We start from the raw sequence: 18,158 nt of genomic DNA on the forward strand, positions 1-18,158 counted from the left end.
GGAAAAGATGGAGAGGGAAAAAGATTGAGAGAGAGAAAGAAAGGGAGGGAGGGGAGAGAGAGGGAGAGACCCTGTAGGTGGGAGAGAGAAAGAGAGATAAGAGGGAGATGAGAGGAAGAAGGGAGAGAGATTGAGAGGGAGAAAAAGATGGAGGGAGGGGGAAGAGAGAGAGGGAGAGACCCTGAGCATGTGAAATAGAGGGAGAGATGGAATGGGAGAGAGATTGAAAGAGGAGAAACAGAGAGGAGGGGGAGAGTGAGGGAAGACCCTGTGTATGAGAGAGAGAGAGAGATTGAGAGAGAGGGAGAAAAAGATGGAGGGGGAGAGGAGAGACCCTGTGTGTGAAAGAGAGGGAGAGATTAAGAGGGAAAGATGGAGAGGGAGAAAAGAGAGGGTGAGAGAGGGAGAGACGTCTGTGTGAGAGAGAGAGAGAGGCCCTATGTGTATGTGTGTGTGAGGCTGAGGGTCTTTGGTATGTGTGTGAGGCTGAGGGTCTTTGGTATGTGTGTGTGACAGAGGGCCTTCATGTCTGTGTGTGTGTGTCAGACAGACAGACGCTCTATCCCAGAGCACGGAATCAGGAGTCAGGAGGGCCATTATTCCTGCATGGTCAGTATGAAGGAGTTTTCTGGAGAGGAGTTTGAGGGGACCCCAGCCTGCTCCCAAAAATCTGAGGTCTGCAGTAGTGAAGACCGAGCTTGTGGCCTGGGTGGAAGAGAGGCAGGTAGAGCTCTTGGAACTGGTGCCATAGTTCCCAGGGAGGGAGTGTAGGCTTTGCCTGCGGGAGGCCCAGAGTCGGTCCCCAACCCCACACCACCCCCAAACACTGTGCTGGGCGTCGCCCTGAGCACCACCACGTATGTATGCTGTGTGCTGAGTTTCTTGAGCCCCTGAGCACCCCTCTCTGGAGGGTCTCAGTTGTTTCCCTGCCCCGCAGCCCTCCCTTTGCCTGTGAAACCCAGGAGCCCCTTTTCTCTTGCAGTGCCTGCAGCTCCTGACACACACGTTCACTAGGGAGATCAGCCAGATGCCCGGCAGCGGCAGCGACTGCAAGGTGAGTGAGTGGAGGGCCTGCGGTGGGTCAGATAGGTTGGCCCCATCCGCTCAGTATGGCCCAACTCTTTGGACTCAAAGCTTCGATCTGAAGACTGAGTCTTTCTCTGAGTCCCTCAGAATGGTAGCACATTGGGGCCGGAGTGGTGGCGTAAGCGGTAGGGCGTTTGCCTTGCACGCGCTAACCTAGGACAGACCATGGTTCTATCCCCTGGCATCCCATATGGTCCCCCAAGCCAGGAGCGATTTCTGAGTGCATAGCTGGGAGTAACCTCTGAATGTCACGGGGTGTGGCCCAAAATCCCTCTAAAAAAAAAAAAAACATGGGTTTTCTGTGAGTTTTTTAAGAGTATCTTAGAAGGCCGCATGCTCCTCACTGCATGGCAGATCCTCAGTCCTGAGGTTCCAGCCACACAGAAAAGGATTGAGGCACTTCCTGGCCCATCTCTGGCTCATTTATCGGCTCCCAAGCACCACCAGGACTGGCTAGTGCCAATGGGTGACTTTATTCTCCCACCGCAAAATCCTGCGGTTCTCAGTAGTACATATGGTTATTTGCTGTAGACAAGAGTGAGGAAAAGGGCCCGGAGAGATAGCACAGCGGCGTTTGCCTTGCAAGCAGCTGATCCAGGACCAAAGGTGGTTGGTTCGAATCCCGGTGTCCCATATGGTCCCCCGTGCCTGCCAGGAGCTATTTCTGAGCAGACAGCCAGGAGTAGCCCCTGAGCAACGCCGGGTGTGGCCCAAAAACAAAACAAACCAAAAACAAACAAACAAACAAAAACAAGAGTGAGGAAAAGAGGCCAGAGGGTTAGTACAGCAAGGAGGGCACACGGCTGACCCAGGTTCTATCCCCAAGCACCACCAGGAGTGATCCCTGGTGCAGAGCCAAAGAGTGAGGTAAATGAGTCAAAGAACTGTGTCATTCACTTCGGTTGTCACCTCGGCCTTATTTGCAATTGCTTAAACGATCCAAGCTCAAGGCTTCCTCGGAGGTGGCAGGGAGGGTCTTTGTTTTTGTCATTCTGGTCATTGAACCAGGGTCTTACTCATGGGGGACCTGGCCACTGCCCTGAGCCACATCCCCCACCCTCTTCTCTTTGGGTCTTTGCATTCCTGCTGGGATATTTTTTGGTGGTAGGGGGTCTTGGCATAACACAGTTCCCTGGTTATGCCAGTGATTTGGGAGAGTCAGCAGTGGACATTATTACTACCGCGGGGATAGTTCGTTCGGCTTCTCCCCCCTTGCTCTCACACGGGAGCTCTGACCACTGCCCAGCACTCCCTCTGCTGGGCCAATGACTCTGCCTTCTTCCCCAAGACTGGCCCTACATTGTCTCTCCATGGCCAAACCTCTGCCCCCTCAGAGCAGTGCCTGTGAGAGAAGGGCAGTGGGCGTGCTCAGAGCCAGTGGCCCAGAGCCTCTGTGTCCCAGGCTGAGAGACATAGACAGAGAACTAGAGACAGGTAACGATGTACCAGAATCCACCCTAGAGCCCCACAAGCAAATGCTACCACAAGAAGCAATGCTGACCCAGAAAACATTTCTCTTTCTCTCTCTATCTCTCACTTTCACTTTGTCTCCCTTCTTCCCTCTGTCTCTTTCCTTCTGTCTCTCCCTTCCTCTCTGTTTCCCTCTTTCTGTCTCTGTCACTGTCTGTCTTCCTCTGTCTCACTTTCTCTGTCTTTCACCCTCTGTCTCTCTTTCTCTGTCTCTCTCTCTGCCTCTCTCTCTCTGTCTCTCTCTGTCTCTGTCTCTCTGTCTCTCTGTCTCTCTCTCTCTCTCTCTCTCTTCCTTTCTCTCTTTCCTTTCTCTGTCTCTCCCTCTGTGTCTCTATCTCTCCCTGTCTTGTCTTGTGACTCCCAGCTGTCAGACATCTCTCCCCTGGGCCGGGACCCGTCCGTGTCCAGCTTCAGCAGCGCCACCCTGACGCCCTCGTCTACCTGCCCCTCCCTGGAGGACACTCGCAGCAACTCTATGGAGCAGAAGTGAGTTCCTTATAGGCCTGAGAGCCCAGGGTGTCCCATGCTGTCCCTGGGTGTTGGAGCCAGCAGGGGGCAGTGTGGGGACTCTGCAAAAGCAGTCCTGAGACAGAGGCTTTGTGCCTGCAGACATGTTCCCCGCCTCCTCACCCTATTCTCTGCTCCTTCTTCTCCTTCCTTCCCTCTTTTCCACCCCTGCTCACTTCTTCAGCCCCTGCAATGGGAAATAAGCCCCTAGCTTGAGAAAAATGTGAAAACGCTTTGGAAAAAGCATTTGTGGGTCTGGAGACCTTGTACAGCAGGTTGTTTTTCTTGCCTATGGTCAACCTGAGTGGGACCTGGGTACCATACACAGTCCCCCCTAGCCTACTAGAAGTGAGCCCCAAGAGCAGAACCTGGAGCAAGTCCTGAGCACTGCTGGGTTTGACCCAGAGATAAAAGCATGTCGTTGGGGCCCGAGAAATAGCATGGAGGTAAGGCATGAAGAAGGACAGTGGTTTGAATCCGGCACCCCATGTGGTCTCCCGTACCTGCCAGCAGTGATTTCTGAGCATAGAGCCAGGAGTAACCCCTGAGCACTGCCGGATGTGACCCAAAAACCAAAAAAAAAAAAAAAAAAAAAAAGAGAGAGAGAGAGAGAAATCAATGGTTCACTGTAGCTGCCCCATAAAGGGAGTTGAGAGCACAGGTCACTCCAAACAATAAGGTTGAAAAGGGGGGGCCCGAGACAAAGAATACAGTGGTTTAGGGACATGCCCTACAGGTGGCCAACCCAGGTTCCATGCCTGGCACCACATAAAGTCCTCCTAATCCACACCACTCGTGATCCCCGAGCACTGTTGGGTGTGGCCTCAAACACCCCAAAATAAGTAGACTAAACAGTGCAGAGCAGTAGGGAGAACTCTAATTCCAGGTCACCAGTGATCCCACCCATGGCAGCTGGAGATACTCAGCTGTGCTCTGGTGGGGGAGAGGACATGGCTCTGGTCCAATATAGACATAGCCAGAGACTCTCATCTGTAGATTTGGGGGGGAGGGTCTTGTCTGGCCCAGCACAGATGCATCCAGGGACTCTCAGCTGCTCTCTAAGGGGTCTGGTCCAAGCACATGCCAAGCTCTGCCCAGCACTGCTGGTGTGTCTCAGGTTTGTAATTCAAGAGGCTGAATTTCTGACACATTCTCAGGCAAAGCAGGTGCTACTGGTCCAGATCTCCCTGTGTCCAGGGGTGCATAGAAACACCCAGGAGGGGCCAAAGAGATAGCACAGCGGTAGGGCATTTGCCTTGCACATGGCTGACCTAGGATGGACCTGGGTTTGATTCCAGGCAACCCATATGGTCCCCAAGCCTGCCAGAAGAGATTTATTAGCATAGAGCCAGGAAGAACCCCTGAGCGAGGCCAGGTGTGCCCAAAAATGAAAAGAAAAAAAAAAAAAACACCCAGGAGCTGGGCACATGTGCCTGAGTCCTGGGCAGGTGGGGTGGTGCCTTCTTGTGGGTCTCAGCGGTGAAAGGCCTTCATAACTCTGGGAAGACGGAGTTGCCAGCAGGACAGAGATAGTGCAGTGCTGCTAGCATATCTTCCCAGTAGAGCTCCCCGAAACCAGAGTTTTCAGATCTTGGTGGAAAGAGGTGCATTGCATTGGGTGCCGCTGATCTGCTTTTAACTGAGCCTCCTGCTTCCTTCCTCTCCCTCCTCTCCCTCCAAAGGACCCCAGAGGCCAATTCTAGGGCCTCTAGCCCCGGCCCAGAGTATGAGCAGTTTCAGATTGTCCCGGCCTTGGAAACACCGTTTTTGGCCAGAGCGGGAAAAAATGAATTTCTCAACCTTGTTCCAGATATTGAAGAAATTAGACCTGGGTGAGTACCAGATTGTCCAGAGGTGTTGGATCTAAAAGGATAAATCTCAGGCCAGGACAAACTCGGTAGCCAGCACCGCTCTATGACCTGGGAGAGTTATCGATGTAGACTCAAAGAGTTTTCATGTCCAGGAGAAAAGGAGTTTTCAGTTTTCTTTGGTCTTTCATTGTCTCTCTACGAGTGGATATGGGTCTGGGCTGAGCCTGCTGTGGGAATTGCTTCACAGTAGAGACACCAAACCTCTCTGTCTTTAGGGGCCGGAGTGATAGCATAATGGTAGGGTGTTTGCCTTGTACTCTGTTAACCTGGGATGGACCCTGGTTCGATCTCTGGCATCCCTTATGGTCCCCCTGAGCCTACCAGGAGCAATTTCTGAGCACAGAGCAAGAGTAACCCCTGAGTGCCACCGGGTGTGACCCAAAAACTGAAAAACAAACAAAACTTTCTAAGTGTTTAACAAGTTGTGTTCAACACTCCCCTATGAGGCTGGAAAGCCAGAGCAGATCAGTCTCAGAAGTTACTTCCGGCGCCTCTGCCACAGGTCTGTGCCAGTATAGTGACAGGGCAAGAGCTGGTGGGGCCCGGGCTGTGCGCTAGGCCAGGAGTGGGTACTGGTTCCGGTACTCCAAGTTGTGGCCAGGTTCGCCTGGCCTGGGCTGTCCAGGTGTCCTGGTGCTTCCCGGCTCTCGTCTGCCTCCGTCTTCCTGAGAAACCAGCGTGTCTCTTTCTGGCCCGTAGCTCCGTGGTGTCCAAGAAAGGGTACCTGAACTTCAAGGAGCCCCTCTCGGGCAACTGGGCGAAACATTTTGTCGTGGTGCGTCGGCCCTACGTGCTCATGTACAACAGTGACAAAGACCCGGTGGAGCGGGGCCTCATCAACCTGTCCACGGCGCAGGTGGAGTTCAGCGAGGACCCGCGCGCCGCCAGCAAGGTTAGCTGGGGCCTGGACCTTGCTGCTCCTCTTCCTCCTTCTCCTCCTCTTCTTCCTTCTCTTCCTTCTTCCTCCTCTTCCTTCCCCTCTTGTGCTTTTTCCTTCCTCTTCTTCCTCCTTCCTCCTTTTCTTCCTCCTCTTTCTCCTCACCTTCCTCTTCTGTTATATATGGAGGCCTTTATATTTCTCCTTCCTTTTTCCCCTCCTCCTGCTCCTCTTCTTCCTCTACCCTTCCTTTCTTTCTCCTCCTCCTCCCACTCCTTTTCCTTCTGTCTCTTCTTCCTCTTCCTCCTCCTTTTTCCTTCTCCTTCCTCCCCTTCCTTCCCCTTTCCACTTCTTTTCCTTCTTCCTCCTTCTTCCTTTTCTTCCTCCTTTATCTTCCTCTTTTCCTCCTGCTCATCATCTTCTTCCTCTTCCCTTCCTTTCTTTCTCCTCCTCTTCCTCCTCTCTCTCCTTTTCCTTCTTCCTCTTCCTTCTCCCTCCTCCTATTTCTTTGTTCTCCTCCTCTTCCTCTCCTTCCTTCTTTTCCTCGTCCTCCTTCCTCCTCTTCCTCCTCTTCTTCCTCTTCCTCCTCTTCTCTTTCTCCTCCTCCTCCTCCATACCTAGCTGTTCCAAGACCTGCTCCTAGCTCATGCTTGGGGTTGTAGCTGGTGTTTCTGGGAGACTGGGCATAGGCCCTAGGCATCCCACATGCCATCCTACACACCAGCATTCCCAAGGCTTTCTGGTGAATCAGGGTAGAGTGGAGTCACACCCAGCAGTGCTCAGGGGCCACTCCTGGCTCTGTGCTGGTGGTGGGAATACGCAGAAGTAACCCCATCCACCTGTGCTCTCTCCTTCCAGGTGCCCAACACATTTGCTGTGTGCACAAAACACCGAGGAGTCCTCCTGCAGGCGCTCAACGACAAGGACATGAGCGACTGGTTATATGCCTTCAACCCCCTCCTCGTGGGCACCATTCGGTGGGTACCATCACTTCCACAGGGCAGAGGCAGCGTCCCGTGAACAGACTCTGGAGGGTGGGCAGGAGGGTGGCAGTGGGGCCCCCGATTGCCCTAGGATATCATCCCATGGTTCGAGGTTCAGACTCTGTCGCATCTCTGCCAGCTCAGCTCTCCTCTCTGGCCTTAGGGGCGCTCGAGCTGTCTCCCCAGGGAAGGGGAGACCCAGAGAAGCCTTGACGGTCTTTCTGAATTAGACCATATTCAGCCTCAGAGGTCCTGAGGGGTTGGTGTTGGAACGGGGTGATTGTAGCCCTCTGTGTCTGTGGTGGGCACCCCAAGGAGGTACAGAGAGTGCTTGTGGGGGCACTGGCCCTCTCACCGCTCCCCTATGTCTGTCCCCACAGGTCCAAGCTCTCCCGCAGATGCCCAAGCCAAGCCAAGTTCTAAGCGACTATAGGATGCCCTCAGTGGCCTTGAGCGACACGGAACCTCGGGGCCTCTCGTCTCTGTCCGTGATGGGACGGTCACCCCTGTGCGGCCCCCTGTGGCTTCCCTCCCCGTCCAGTCCAGCACTGTCCTGGCGCCCCTGTCCCCCTCTTCATTGCTGTCGTACTTCTCTCCTGTGCTGAGAATCTCGTTAGTAGCATGTGGCCTAACACAAGGGGGGAGGGGAAAAAAGTTCAAAAAAAAAAATCAAAAAACAAAAACAGACAAAGAAACAAAAAAAAAAACACCAAAAGCCCAGAGGAGATCCACGAAGTCTCCAGGTTCTTTTTCTTTTTCTTTTTTCCTTTTTGTTCTTCTTTTGGTGATTTTGATTTTTTTTGTCTTTTGGGTCCCTGTCCCATCTGTTCTGTCCCATCCACTCTGACGTTTGTCCCTCAGTATGTGGGTGACTCGGTCTGTCTTGCAGGAAAATGTCACGAGTGGTTTCTTTTCGCCGCTGGTGAGATCATTTTTCATTGCCTCAGACACTAAGGGAGAAGGCAGCGGCCTCTCAGGCTGACCTGTCTGTCTCTGTCTCTTTGTCTGTCTGTCTGTCTGTCTGTCTGTCTGTGGCTGCTCCTTGGAGTTTGCATTGAGGGTCACTTTGGGGATGGATTCAGGGAGAGTTTTGGGAACTGGGGCCTCTGACGGCTCCAGCAGGGCCGAGGAAGGGGGCAGGGTGGGAGGCTGGACAAAGCTCTGTGAAAAGGGAAGGGCCGGGCTGGGCTGTTCTTGAGGATTTAGAGGTTGTGGGATTTTGGGGGGGGGGGTGTGAAGTGGGAAACCAATGGAGAAGGATCTCAGGTTTCTGTGACTTTTTGCTGCTTTTCTTTGCCTGGCTGTGCTGTCATTCATACTTGGTCCACACGGGAGCACTTGGCTCCCTGACACCTTTGTCACTGCAGTCGGGGTGCCTTGGCCAATGGCTGATGAGTCACCTCATGATGTTGGTCAGCTGGGTATGCTTCGAAAGATGTTGGGTTCCCTAGATTTCTTACATTCCATAAGGCAGGCAGGGGCCTGAGCAGTGGTACAAGCAATAAGGCATTTGCCTTGTCCATGCTAGCCTAGGACGGAGAGCAGTTCAATCCCCCGGCACCCCATAGGGTCCCCCAAGCCAGGACTGATTTCTGAGTGCATAGCCAGGAATAACCCCTGAGTGTCACCGAGTGTGGCCCCCCCCCAAAAAAAATCATAAGGCAGGCAACATTTTCTAGGGCCCAGGCTTCAGGCCAGACCCCCTATAAGTGAAAAAGACCTAGGAACCCCAGGTTCCCACCCCACAAATGGGACACCAGAGAGAAGAGCAGGGACGAGACTTCCCGAACCCCAATAGCCTGTGCTTGCCCCCACCTAACTATGCACTTGGGACAGGCCCACAGGAGGGTGATGGCTGTGAGTGGCCTCCCCACTGGCCCTATAGAAAGTTCTGGAAGGTGCTTATGTGGCGTCTTCAGAGAGGGCTGCAGCTCCCCTTCTGAAACACTGAGGGACCGTGGCCTTGAGCTCACTCTCAAGTGAGAGGACTGGCCTGGCTCTGACCTCCGAGGAGAGCAAATGAAAACACTAGAGAGTTCTAGAACCTTCTTCCTCCCCTTAACCATAGGACGCTCGCTTACCATGGTGTTACTTGTTTTCTACGTGGCGTGTGAGATTTTTAACATAGTCCAAGCTTTCTTTCCTTATGGTCCAATGGACAAGACAGGGCCTGAGGGTATATAGGCAGATCCAGGACAGGGCGGTGCTGAGAACCAGCTTTCGGGACGGGGTCCAGAGGGAATGAGGTGCCCCTGCCAATGAAGCTGCAGGTAGCCTTTGTCCATGGCACTCAGCAGGCAGCTGTAAGCCAGGAAGAGCACGTGACATCCCGAAAGGGGAAAGGGGCTCGTGGTTTTAGATCAACTCCAACACAACTGGTTTGGGGAGTGTTTGCTTTGGAGGTGCAGGATGATCCAACAGGCTAGACTAGGCAGCTGCTTTGTAGCCTAGTGAGCTGTCCTCCCCCCAAAAGGTCTTTTACCCCCACTAGGAGGCACACTGCTGGGTCTCTTTAGAGGGCTGGGATGAGCGAGGAGAATGTGACCCCAAAGGAAACTGCCTTAAGAAGTAAGTGCTCCTTAGAGAAAACCAGAAGAAAGCAAACAAACGGAAAACTTTGACCCCGAGTTAAAGAGCAGAGAGCACTGGTCAAAGCGAGCTGAGTCGACTCCTTCCTCCTCTTCCTCCTCCCCACACTCCTCCCTCCTGCCCTGTAGAACATGGCCCCCCGCAACCACATGGGCCGCTGCTCATGTCCTTGTCTTGCCCCCGAGAGTCAGCCAGCTCTTGGGCCTGCTGTTGCGGACCAGCCAGTCCAGAGCATACAGCGGGAAGCAAGGAAGGACGGGCACCCCAAATCCACGGCATCAGCTAAAAGTGGTGAAGTAAGAAGCCGATGTTCTCTGCTTTTATTCCCTTCCAATGCTTGGAAGGCCACTTAACATCTCACTCTTTCAGTGGGGGGCGGGGTTCAGTTTCAGCTGTCTGAAGAGGAAAAAAGGAAGGAAGGAAGGAGCACATTGATATTGGAAAGGTCTTTGGGGTCAAGAGAGAGAGAGAGAAAGAGAGAGAAAACAATAACTGTCTTGAGTGCTTTGAAAGCAAAGGCTTTGAGGCCTGCTGCTAGCGTAGGGGGGCGTGTGTATTGATTCAGCTGGGAATGTGGTGCTGGGAACACCCGCTGTGGACCCCTTTTCCCCCCAGCTCAGCCCCCCCTTCCCCTGGACTAGGATCAGGGCTGGTTCATTTGCTGGATGTGGGTCTTCCCAGTTCCTCCCGGTTCCCTTTTGAAAATTGTGGCGACTAACCTACTCCTTAACACAAGATTAATTTTGCTGCTATTAGGTTTGTGGGATGTGTTCACTAGGACACTAACTGCGGCCACTGGGGCCAGTACTGACCTGTGCGGCTCCACACACAGGGAGATCAGTTGAAAGAGTATCTGGTGTTGTTCAAAAGGCCATTTATGGAAAAAAAAATTGCATCTGGGAAGTCTCACTGCTTTAAAGGAAGAAAGTGTCACGGATACAGAAAAATGCCTAGCCAAAGGCTGCAGCAATGGTACAGCGGGGAGGGGTCTTGCCTTGCATGCAGCTGACCCCGGTTCGATCCCTGGCATCCCACGTAGTCCCCCAATCACTGAGTGCAGAGCCAGGAGTAACCCCTGAGCATCACCAGTGTGACCAAAAAAATAAATATATATAATTAAAAAATACAAATTAAAAACTCCCAATGAATGGCAAGTTCCAGCTGTGATTGGTCCCCTGCCAAACCCTGGCCGCCATCTGTTGCGTTGACGTCTTTTAAGTTTCTGTGTCCTCGTGATGAAACATCCTGACACCATTTCTTCCAAGGAACCCAGCGCCTTCTCGTGTGTAGGGCATGACCTGAGGTGGCTCCGAGCACTTGCCCACGGAGTCCGTGGCTCTCCTCCCCACCCATCCTCACGCACTTCCACAAAACCCACGGCGCAGAAGTGGCCTTTCGGAACCAGGACTTCGCAAACTGATCCGTGACTGGAGCCGAGCACATTAGCAACCAATGTACATGATTAATTTCCGACCTTCACGTCCATGTTTGATTATGTAAATACTCTGACGTTTGGAGCTTGAGTATACAGAATGTAAATATAGTTCTTGTATTTGTACTAATTCCGGTTCTTTTGCTGTATAGCTTCCATGTGCAATGCAGAATTACCTAACTGTGTAATGGTAGGCTTGCATCACGGAACTCCTAGTGACAGAGGTCAAAATAATAATAATAATAATAACAATAATAAAGGTACACGCAGCGCATCGGAAGGCTCTTGGCGTGCATTCGTTCTGGCACCCTTTGCTGTTTACATAAGTGAACTTTTTTGTTTCTTTTGAGGGCAGCATGGGGGGCTCACTTGGCAGTGCTCAGGGATTCATCCCAGGCTTCCTGCTACAAAGCCTCCAAAGCACATCTGTCCTTGGGACTTCACCTCCCCAGTTATAGGGATTTCTTTGACTTGAAAAGGTCCCCACCCCTTTAGGAACAAAGTCACCTGTGATATAAACCATCACCTGTGCCACACGGTTGGTCACTTTGCCTATTCTTTGAAAGTACTTGGGTGGGCCAGCGGTAGGGAGTTTGCCTTGCACAGGGCTGACCTAGGAGGGATGGCAGTGTGGCCCAAAAGCAACAAAAAAAAAGTACTTGGGTGATTAAGACATTGTTCTTGCCAGTGTTCAACCCAGGTCCTGTCCCCTCCAGCTGGAAGCCCACCCCCTTTCTTCCTGAGCCCTTACTGTCAGCCAATAACTCCCCCTAGGCCTGGGTGGAAGTGTTGAGACTGCCACTGAATCTGCTTGATTTTGGGGGGTTGGAAATATGATTTTTTAATTCTGTCGGGCCACACCTGTGGTTCTCGGGTTACTCCTGGCTCTGTGCTCAGAAATTACTCCCTACTGTGCTGTGGCTCCAGCCCCTATATTTGTCTGTTGGATGCTGGTCTGTGTGCAGGAACAGAAAGTGCTGGGCCTGGGGCCTCCAAATCCAATAGAAGTGGGCACAGAATCACCCCTTATGCCAAGTCTCCAGCAGGCAAGAGAAGCCCCCACCCCGGAAGTGATTGTGCAAGATGGCAGACACGCAAGCATCTGCACATGTTCCCTGCATCACCTCTCCCAAGTGCTTCATCACCCCCCACAGCGACCCCCACAGGAAGACTTCTCAGCTCTGACCTCGCAGCACCCCTCTGCAGTCCTCACAGCTTCTCCAAGCACATCACAGACTGAGAAATGTGGGCCTCGGCCGGAGAGAGCACAGTAGTAAGCCATATACTTTGTATGTGGCTGAACTGTGTTTGATCTCTGGCATCCCATTTGTCCCCAAGCCTGCCAGGAGTAACCCCAGAGCACCACTGGGCGTAGCCCCCAAGTAAAAACAAGCTAAAATATCAAACCCAGGATCTTTTATTTTATTTTATTTTATTTTATTTTTTTGGCCACACCCATTTGATGCTCCGGGGTTACTCCTGGCTAAGCGCTCAGAAATTGCCCCTGGCTTGGGGGGACCATATGGGACGCCCGGTGATCGAACCGAGGTCCTTCCTTGGCTAGCGCTTGCAAGCGCTTACCTCTAGCGCCACCTCTCTGGCCCCCAAACCCAGGATCTTATACATGCAAGGCAAACGCTCAGCCACTTAGTGGCAGTCTTGATCCCCAAAATTGTTAGTGTTTTTACATTCAGTTCTAAGAAATTCTATAATCCTAGCTGGGCCCAGCTGAGAGTTTCAAATCTGACCCAACCTGCCTGTTACTTCCACACCCTTTTAAGTAATCCCAGCAATTCACACAGCCTGGAAGGGTTTCGGGGTTCGGACTGTTTCTGGACAGGTGATACCCGAGCTTGAATCCAAGATTGGAGGATTCAGGGCAAGAAATAAGTTGCTGTAGTGAGCTGGCTTACTGGAGCATCATTAAATCGAGCATTTGAGGATTTTCTGAAAATTAAAGGTCAGCAAATCCTGGTTTTCACTGGGTTAATCTCCAGAGACTTGCACCTTTGTCCCGGCCCTGCCCTTTTCCACTGGAACACTCGTGGATCCTATTAGAATCTGGGGCCTTTTGGGGGAAGGCATCGAGTGTGGGACATTCTTCAAGAATCCCAGAATCCTGGTAGCTTAACTCTGTTTGCTTAGATGTGTGTGTCACCTGGGTGTGTCTTGCTGGCTTGGTCACATTGACTCAGCACAATTTCTCCTTGCCAAATCTCAGACTAAAGCAATCAACTCCTTCCCGCAGCCTCTTCTGTGGGTTCACTTTCCTTGACACCCCAGGGGGAAAGAGGAAATTAGTTGCAACAAAGCTGAAAGGCAACGACTGGCCTGCACTGAGCCGGAGAAGCCTGTTGCGCAAAATGCCTCTTGGCATTGCTCCAGATGCAGAGTTGGGCCTTGAAAAGTGGTCCCTGAAAGTTTATCATCTCGCGTTGATATGATAACAAGCAGTTTCATGAGCATCTGTGGAGGAGAAGAGGCTCAGAGGGAGGAGGGACGCTGCAGTCTGAGCTCAGGCCCTGGGGGTGGAGGTTCCCGGGGACCACTCCCTCCATCCTTCCTGAGGTTTCTCCAGAATTTTCAGTTTCTAGCAGTGGATCAGCTGTTTGATGCCTTTGGGTTGACTTCAGTTGAACCCTCTGCCTGTGGACCCCCCTCCTTGCCAATCTCACTGCAGACCTAAGCACAGGGCTATGACCTAGAGACAGGTGTGGAAACAGGAAATGCTCCCTGCAAGGTGCCAGAAAACACCAATTTGGGGGAACCCAACATTTCAAGGCTTTGGAATCAGACCAAAGGCAAATTAAGAAACTTTTTAATTTTTGGTTTTGGGGCCATAACAGGCAGTGCTCAGGGGTTCCTCATGGCTCTGCACTCAGGGGTCACTTCTGGAAGGTTCAGGGGACCTTATGGAATGCCAAGGATCAAACATGGGTCGGCTGCCTTTGAGGTAAATACCCTCCCACTGTGCTATCAATCCAGTCCCCTAAATTTTTTCTAGACCAGGGAGATGGCGCTGGGGCTGGAGCAGGTGGGAACCCCAAATTCGATCTCCAGCACCTCATGGCCTAGAGCAGGGGTCTTCAAACTTTTTAAAGTGGGGGCCGGATTACGGTTCCTTAGAGAGCTGGAGGGCTGGACTATATGAGCTACTAATTCCTACTCACACTGCACATATCTTATATAAATAAAATGAAAACCATTTATAAATAAACAGATCACGCGCCAGTATTTCAATGGGAACTGTGGGCCTGCTTTTTGGCTAATGAGATGGTCAATGTCCCGTTCCATATTTGTCACTGCCAGCCGTAACAAGTGATGCAAGTGGGCATCAGTTAATCTTGATCTGGTTGGAGATTTCAGATGTTTCATTCTTGAAAAAGTCTGTTCACAGGCATAAGCGCCACCAAAGATGGTTACCATTTTGAGTGCATGGTTCCTGATATTTGGATATACACTGAGTGTATATGCTGGCAGGTATCTTGGCAACCAAACAGCGCTCACTGCTGGCGGGTCGGATCAGACTCCTCTGCAGGCCGCATGTGGCCCGCGTGCCGTAGTTTGAAGACCCCTGGCCTAGAGGCTTCTGAGTACAAACTTCAGGCCCATAGCGCAGGGTTGAGCATGGACAGAGTCGCCTCTGCACCCCACTCCCCTCAGTGTTTGAAGCCTCCACGAAAGAGGAAAAGCACCAGTCCTTCAGTGGGGGTCTTTCAGCAAATGTGGCTACACTGATTAGAATCATTTGTAGAAACACAAACTGCAGGGGCCAGAGCGATACCACAGTGTGGAGAGTGTTTACCTTGCATGCAGACAACCAGGGTCTGATCCCCAACATTCAGATGGTTCCCCAAAGCCAGAAGTGATTCCTGAGTGCAGAGCCAGGAGTAACCCCTGAGCATTGCTAGGTGTGACCCCAAAACAAAAACAAATGAACAAAAATTGAATTGCAACCACAACTTTACAGGTTATACAAAAATGAACTTAAAAGGGATCTTAGTTTACATCCAGATGTAAATTAAAATAGAAGAAAACTCTTTTTACCACTGGGATCAAATCCAGGCCCTCATGCAATGCCTGTGTTTTATCACTGAATCACATCCTGTACCCCAGCAGAAATGTTTCTGGCCTTTGCTTAGCTTTTCTCTTTTTGTTTTAGGGCCCATACCTGACTGTGCACAGGAGTAACCCCTGGCTCCACACTCAGGAATCACTCCAGGCTGGCTGTGGGGGATCGTATGGGATACCATGAGTTGAACTTGGGTCAGTCGCATGCAAGGCCAACACCTTGCCTGATGCACTATTGTGTCAGGTAAACATGTTTTTGTTTTGTTTTGTTTTGTTTTTGATTTTTGGGTCACACCCAGTGACGCTGTTACTCCTGGCAGACTTGGGGACCATATGGGATGCTGGGATTCGAACCACCATCAGTTCTGGGTCAGCTGCGTGCAAGGCAAATGCCTACCGCTGTGCTATCTCTACGGCCCCTAACCTTGGCTTTGTTTTTGTTTTTGTTTTTGTTTTGTTTTTTTGGGCCACACCCAGTGGTGCTCAGGGGTTACTCCTGGCTGTCTACTCAGAAATCGCTCCTGGCAGGCACGGGGGACCATATGGGATGCTGGGATTTGAACCAACCACCTTAGGTCCTGAATAGGCTGCTTGCAAGGCAAACGCTGCTGTGCTATCTTTCCGGCCCCTAACCTTGGCTTTTTAAAGAGGTTTTGGGGGCTGATCACCAGTAATGCTCAGGAGTCCCAGGGGTCCCACTGCTAATTTTCAGCCAGTGACTCCATGTGAGGCATATACTCTAACCCCTGGACTTTATGGCCCTCTGGAAGGATTTTTCCCAGAGGGTCAAAGCTGGAAGAGCTGGACCCTGGCTTTCCCGGGAGGGTAGGCTCAGGTTCCATTTCCTGTGCCCCCCTCCTGCATTGTCCCCTGAGCACCACCAGATGTGGCCCAAAACAAAAGATTATTTTAGATGTGTCATAACATAAATTGGAATCAGCCATATAAAAATCTTCACTTTGGAGCCAAAGAGATAGCACAGCAGTAGGGCATTTGCCTTGCAAGCAGCTAACCCAGGACAGGATGGTGGTTGGAATTCCGGCATTCCATATGGTCCCCCGAAAGTCTGAAAATGAAAAGACAAGCCACAGACGTGGAGAAAAATATTTACAAATCATACATCTGGGGTAAAGAAATTGTATTTCAAACCTACAGAAAAAAAACAATTGTGTGTGTGTGCGCGCGCGCACGCTGCTGACCTCAAGCAGTTTTTGAAATCCATGTGGCTGAGGCTCTGGAACCCAAAGCCATGTTTATATGCATTAATTAGCCACATCTGGGTTCCAAATATTTTTTTCCTGAGGGCAGAGCGACAGTACAACAGGGACAGCATTTGTCTTGCAGGCAGCTGACCTGGGTTTGATCCCCAGCATCCCATATAGTCCTCCAAGCACCACTAGAAGTGATCCCTGAGCACCACTGAGCCTGCCCCAAACATGCTAAAATGTTATTATTGAGCTGTATGTAGATCAGTGATAAATCAAAAACATTTTATTTTTGTTAGGGGGCCAAACCTGGTGGTGCTGGGGGGGGGCTAATTCTGCCGGGGGGGGGGGGGAGGAACGACTCAGGAGTGCATTCCTGGTAGTGCCCAGGATGAAACCCAAGCCTCCAACATGCAATGCTTGTGCTCTATCCACAAAGCTGTCTCTCAGCCCTGAAGCAGAAACTATTTATTTATCTTTGAGTTTGTGTTTTGTTTTCTGAGCCACAGCCAACGGAGCTCAGGAGTACTCCTGGCTCTGCAGTCAGGAATCGTTCCTGGCAGGCCGGGGAACTATATAGGACACCTGGGATCAAACCCAAGTTGGTTGTGTGCAAGGCAAATGCTCTCCCCTCTGCTATCGTTCTATCGCTCTAGCCCCCTTTTCATTTTTTACTTTTATTTTATTTATTTATTTGTTTGTTTGTTTTGGTTTTTGGGTCATGCCCGTCAGCGCTCAGGGGTTACTCCTGGCTCTATGCTCAGAAATTGCTCCTGGCAGGCTCGGGGGACCATATGAAATGCCGGGATTCGAATACCATTCTTGTGCTATCTCTCTGGCCCCATCACTTTTATTTTTGGTTTTGGGGCCACACCGACAACACTCAGAGGTTACTGTTGGCTTTTTCTCAGGAATCACTCTTGGCAGACTCAGGACCCTATGGGATGTTGGGGATCAAACCTGGATCTGGCCATGTGCAAGACAAAAGCCCTCCCTGCTGTGCAATCACTCTAGCCCTGAAGCAGAAACTTCTGAGGTAGATTCCCAGCTCCGAGTTCTGGTTGCTGAGTGGTGGGGAGACTTTTTCTATCTCTGGACCATCTGCGAATGCAGCTCCGGAACTGATTCCTACATCATACCTACTCCAGAAACCCCACCTTTGGTAAGCAAGAGAATGAACCAAAAGGCCACTTCTTTTTTTTTTTTTGGTTTTTGGGCCACGCCTGGCGGTGCTCAGGGGTTACTCCTGGCTGTTTGCTCAGAAATAGCTCCTGGCAGGCACGGGGGACCATATGGGACACCAGGATTCAAACCAACCACCTTTGGTCCTGGATCGGCTGCTTGCAAGGCAAATGCCGCTGTGCTATCTCTCCGGGCCCAAGGCCACTTCTTACTAGAGCTGAGAACATGGGTGTCCTTGCTTCCCCCAAAGAGGGGGGGGGCTGTGGTGATAGCACAGTGTGTAGTGTGCCCTGCTTGTGGCCAACTGGGACCAACCCAGGTTTGATCCCCAACATCCCATATGGTCCCCCGAGCCTGCCAGGAGTACCCCGGAGTGCCAATGAGTGTGGCCCAAAGACCAAACACCACCAACAAAAAGTATATCAGGGATCCTCCAGGGGTTTAGGGCCCTGGTGACTAGAATTCACTAAGGCCCAGGATCATTTTTAGTTTTGTTTTGCTTTTGATCTTCATCCAGCTGTGCTCAGCTGTTACTCCTGGCTCTGTGCTCAGAGATCACTTCTGGCTGATTCAGGGGACCATATGGGATGCTGGGGATCAATCAATCACTGGTCAGCCAGGTGCAAGGCAAACCCGCTCACCTCTATGCTATAGCTCTGTGGCCCACCAGGAGGGATCTTAATACATGACCCTTTCCCAGGCCCATCCAGACTAGAGAGAGGAATCCGAACTCACATCTAACAAATACCCAGGCTCATCTGCACTTCTGGGTACTGGGGTGGCTTGACTGGCAGCTCTGGCTTGTGCTCACCAGGACTGCTGGTGGGTAGTAAGGGGGCTGAGGAAGTATGGGACAGGGAACCCCCTTCCTCATGCCACTGTGAC

General features: G+C 51.6%; 2 protein-coding genes across 16 annotated transcripts in view; one reads left to right on the top strand and one right to left on the bottom strand.

Annotated features, from left to right (window-relative positions):
* Positions 1-7,776, top strand: part of KIF1B (kinesin family member 1B) — a 154,698-nt gene extending 146,922 nt beyond the window's left edge. For all 8 annotated transcript variants that reach the window (XM_049775263.1, XM_049775264.1, XM_049775265.1 and 5 more), the window contains 6 exons: positions 983-1,054; positions 2,921-3,042; positions 4,746-4,895; positions 5,634-5,826; positions 6,670-6,788; positions 7,175-7,776. In XM_049775263.1, the coding sequence (XP_049631220.1) occupies positions 983-1,054; positions 2,921-3,042; positions 4,746-4,895; positions 5,634-5,826; positions 6,670-6,788; positions 7,175-7,217 (699 nt within the window). In that variant the 3' untranslated portion in view covers positions 7,218-7,776. The remainder of the gene's footprint in view (positions 1-982; positions 1,055-2,920; positions 3,043-4,745; positions 4,896-5,633; positions 5,827-6,669; positions 6,789-7,174) is intronic.
* Positions 1-18,158, bottom strand: part of CLSTN1 (calsyntenin 1) — an 833,174-nt gene that overhangs the window by 499,983 nt on the left and 315,033 nt on the right. The window lies entirely within an intron of this gene.

This window comes from Suncus etruscus, chromosome 6 (assembly GCF_024139225.1).
Source record: "Suncus etruscus isolate mSunEtr1 chromosome 6, mSunEtr1.pri.cur, whole genome shotgun sequence".
NCBI classification, from domain to species: Eukaryota; Metazoa; Chordata; class Mammalia; order Eulipotyphla; family Soricidae; genus Suncus; species Suncus etruscus.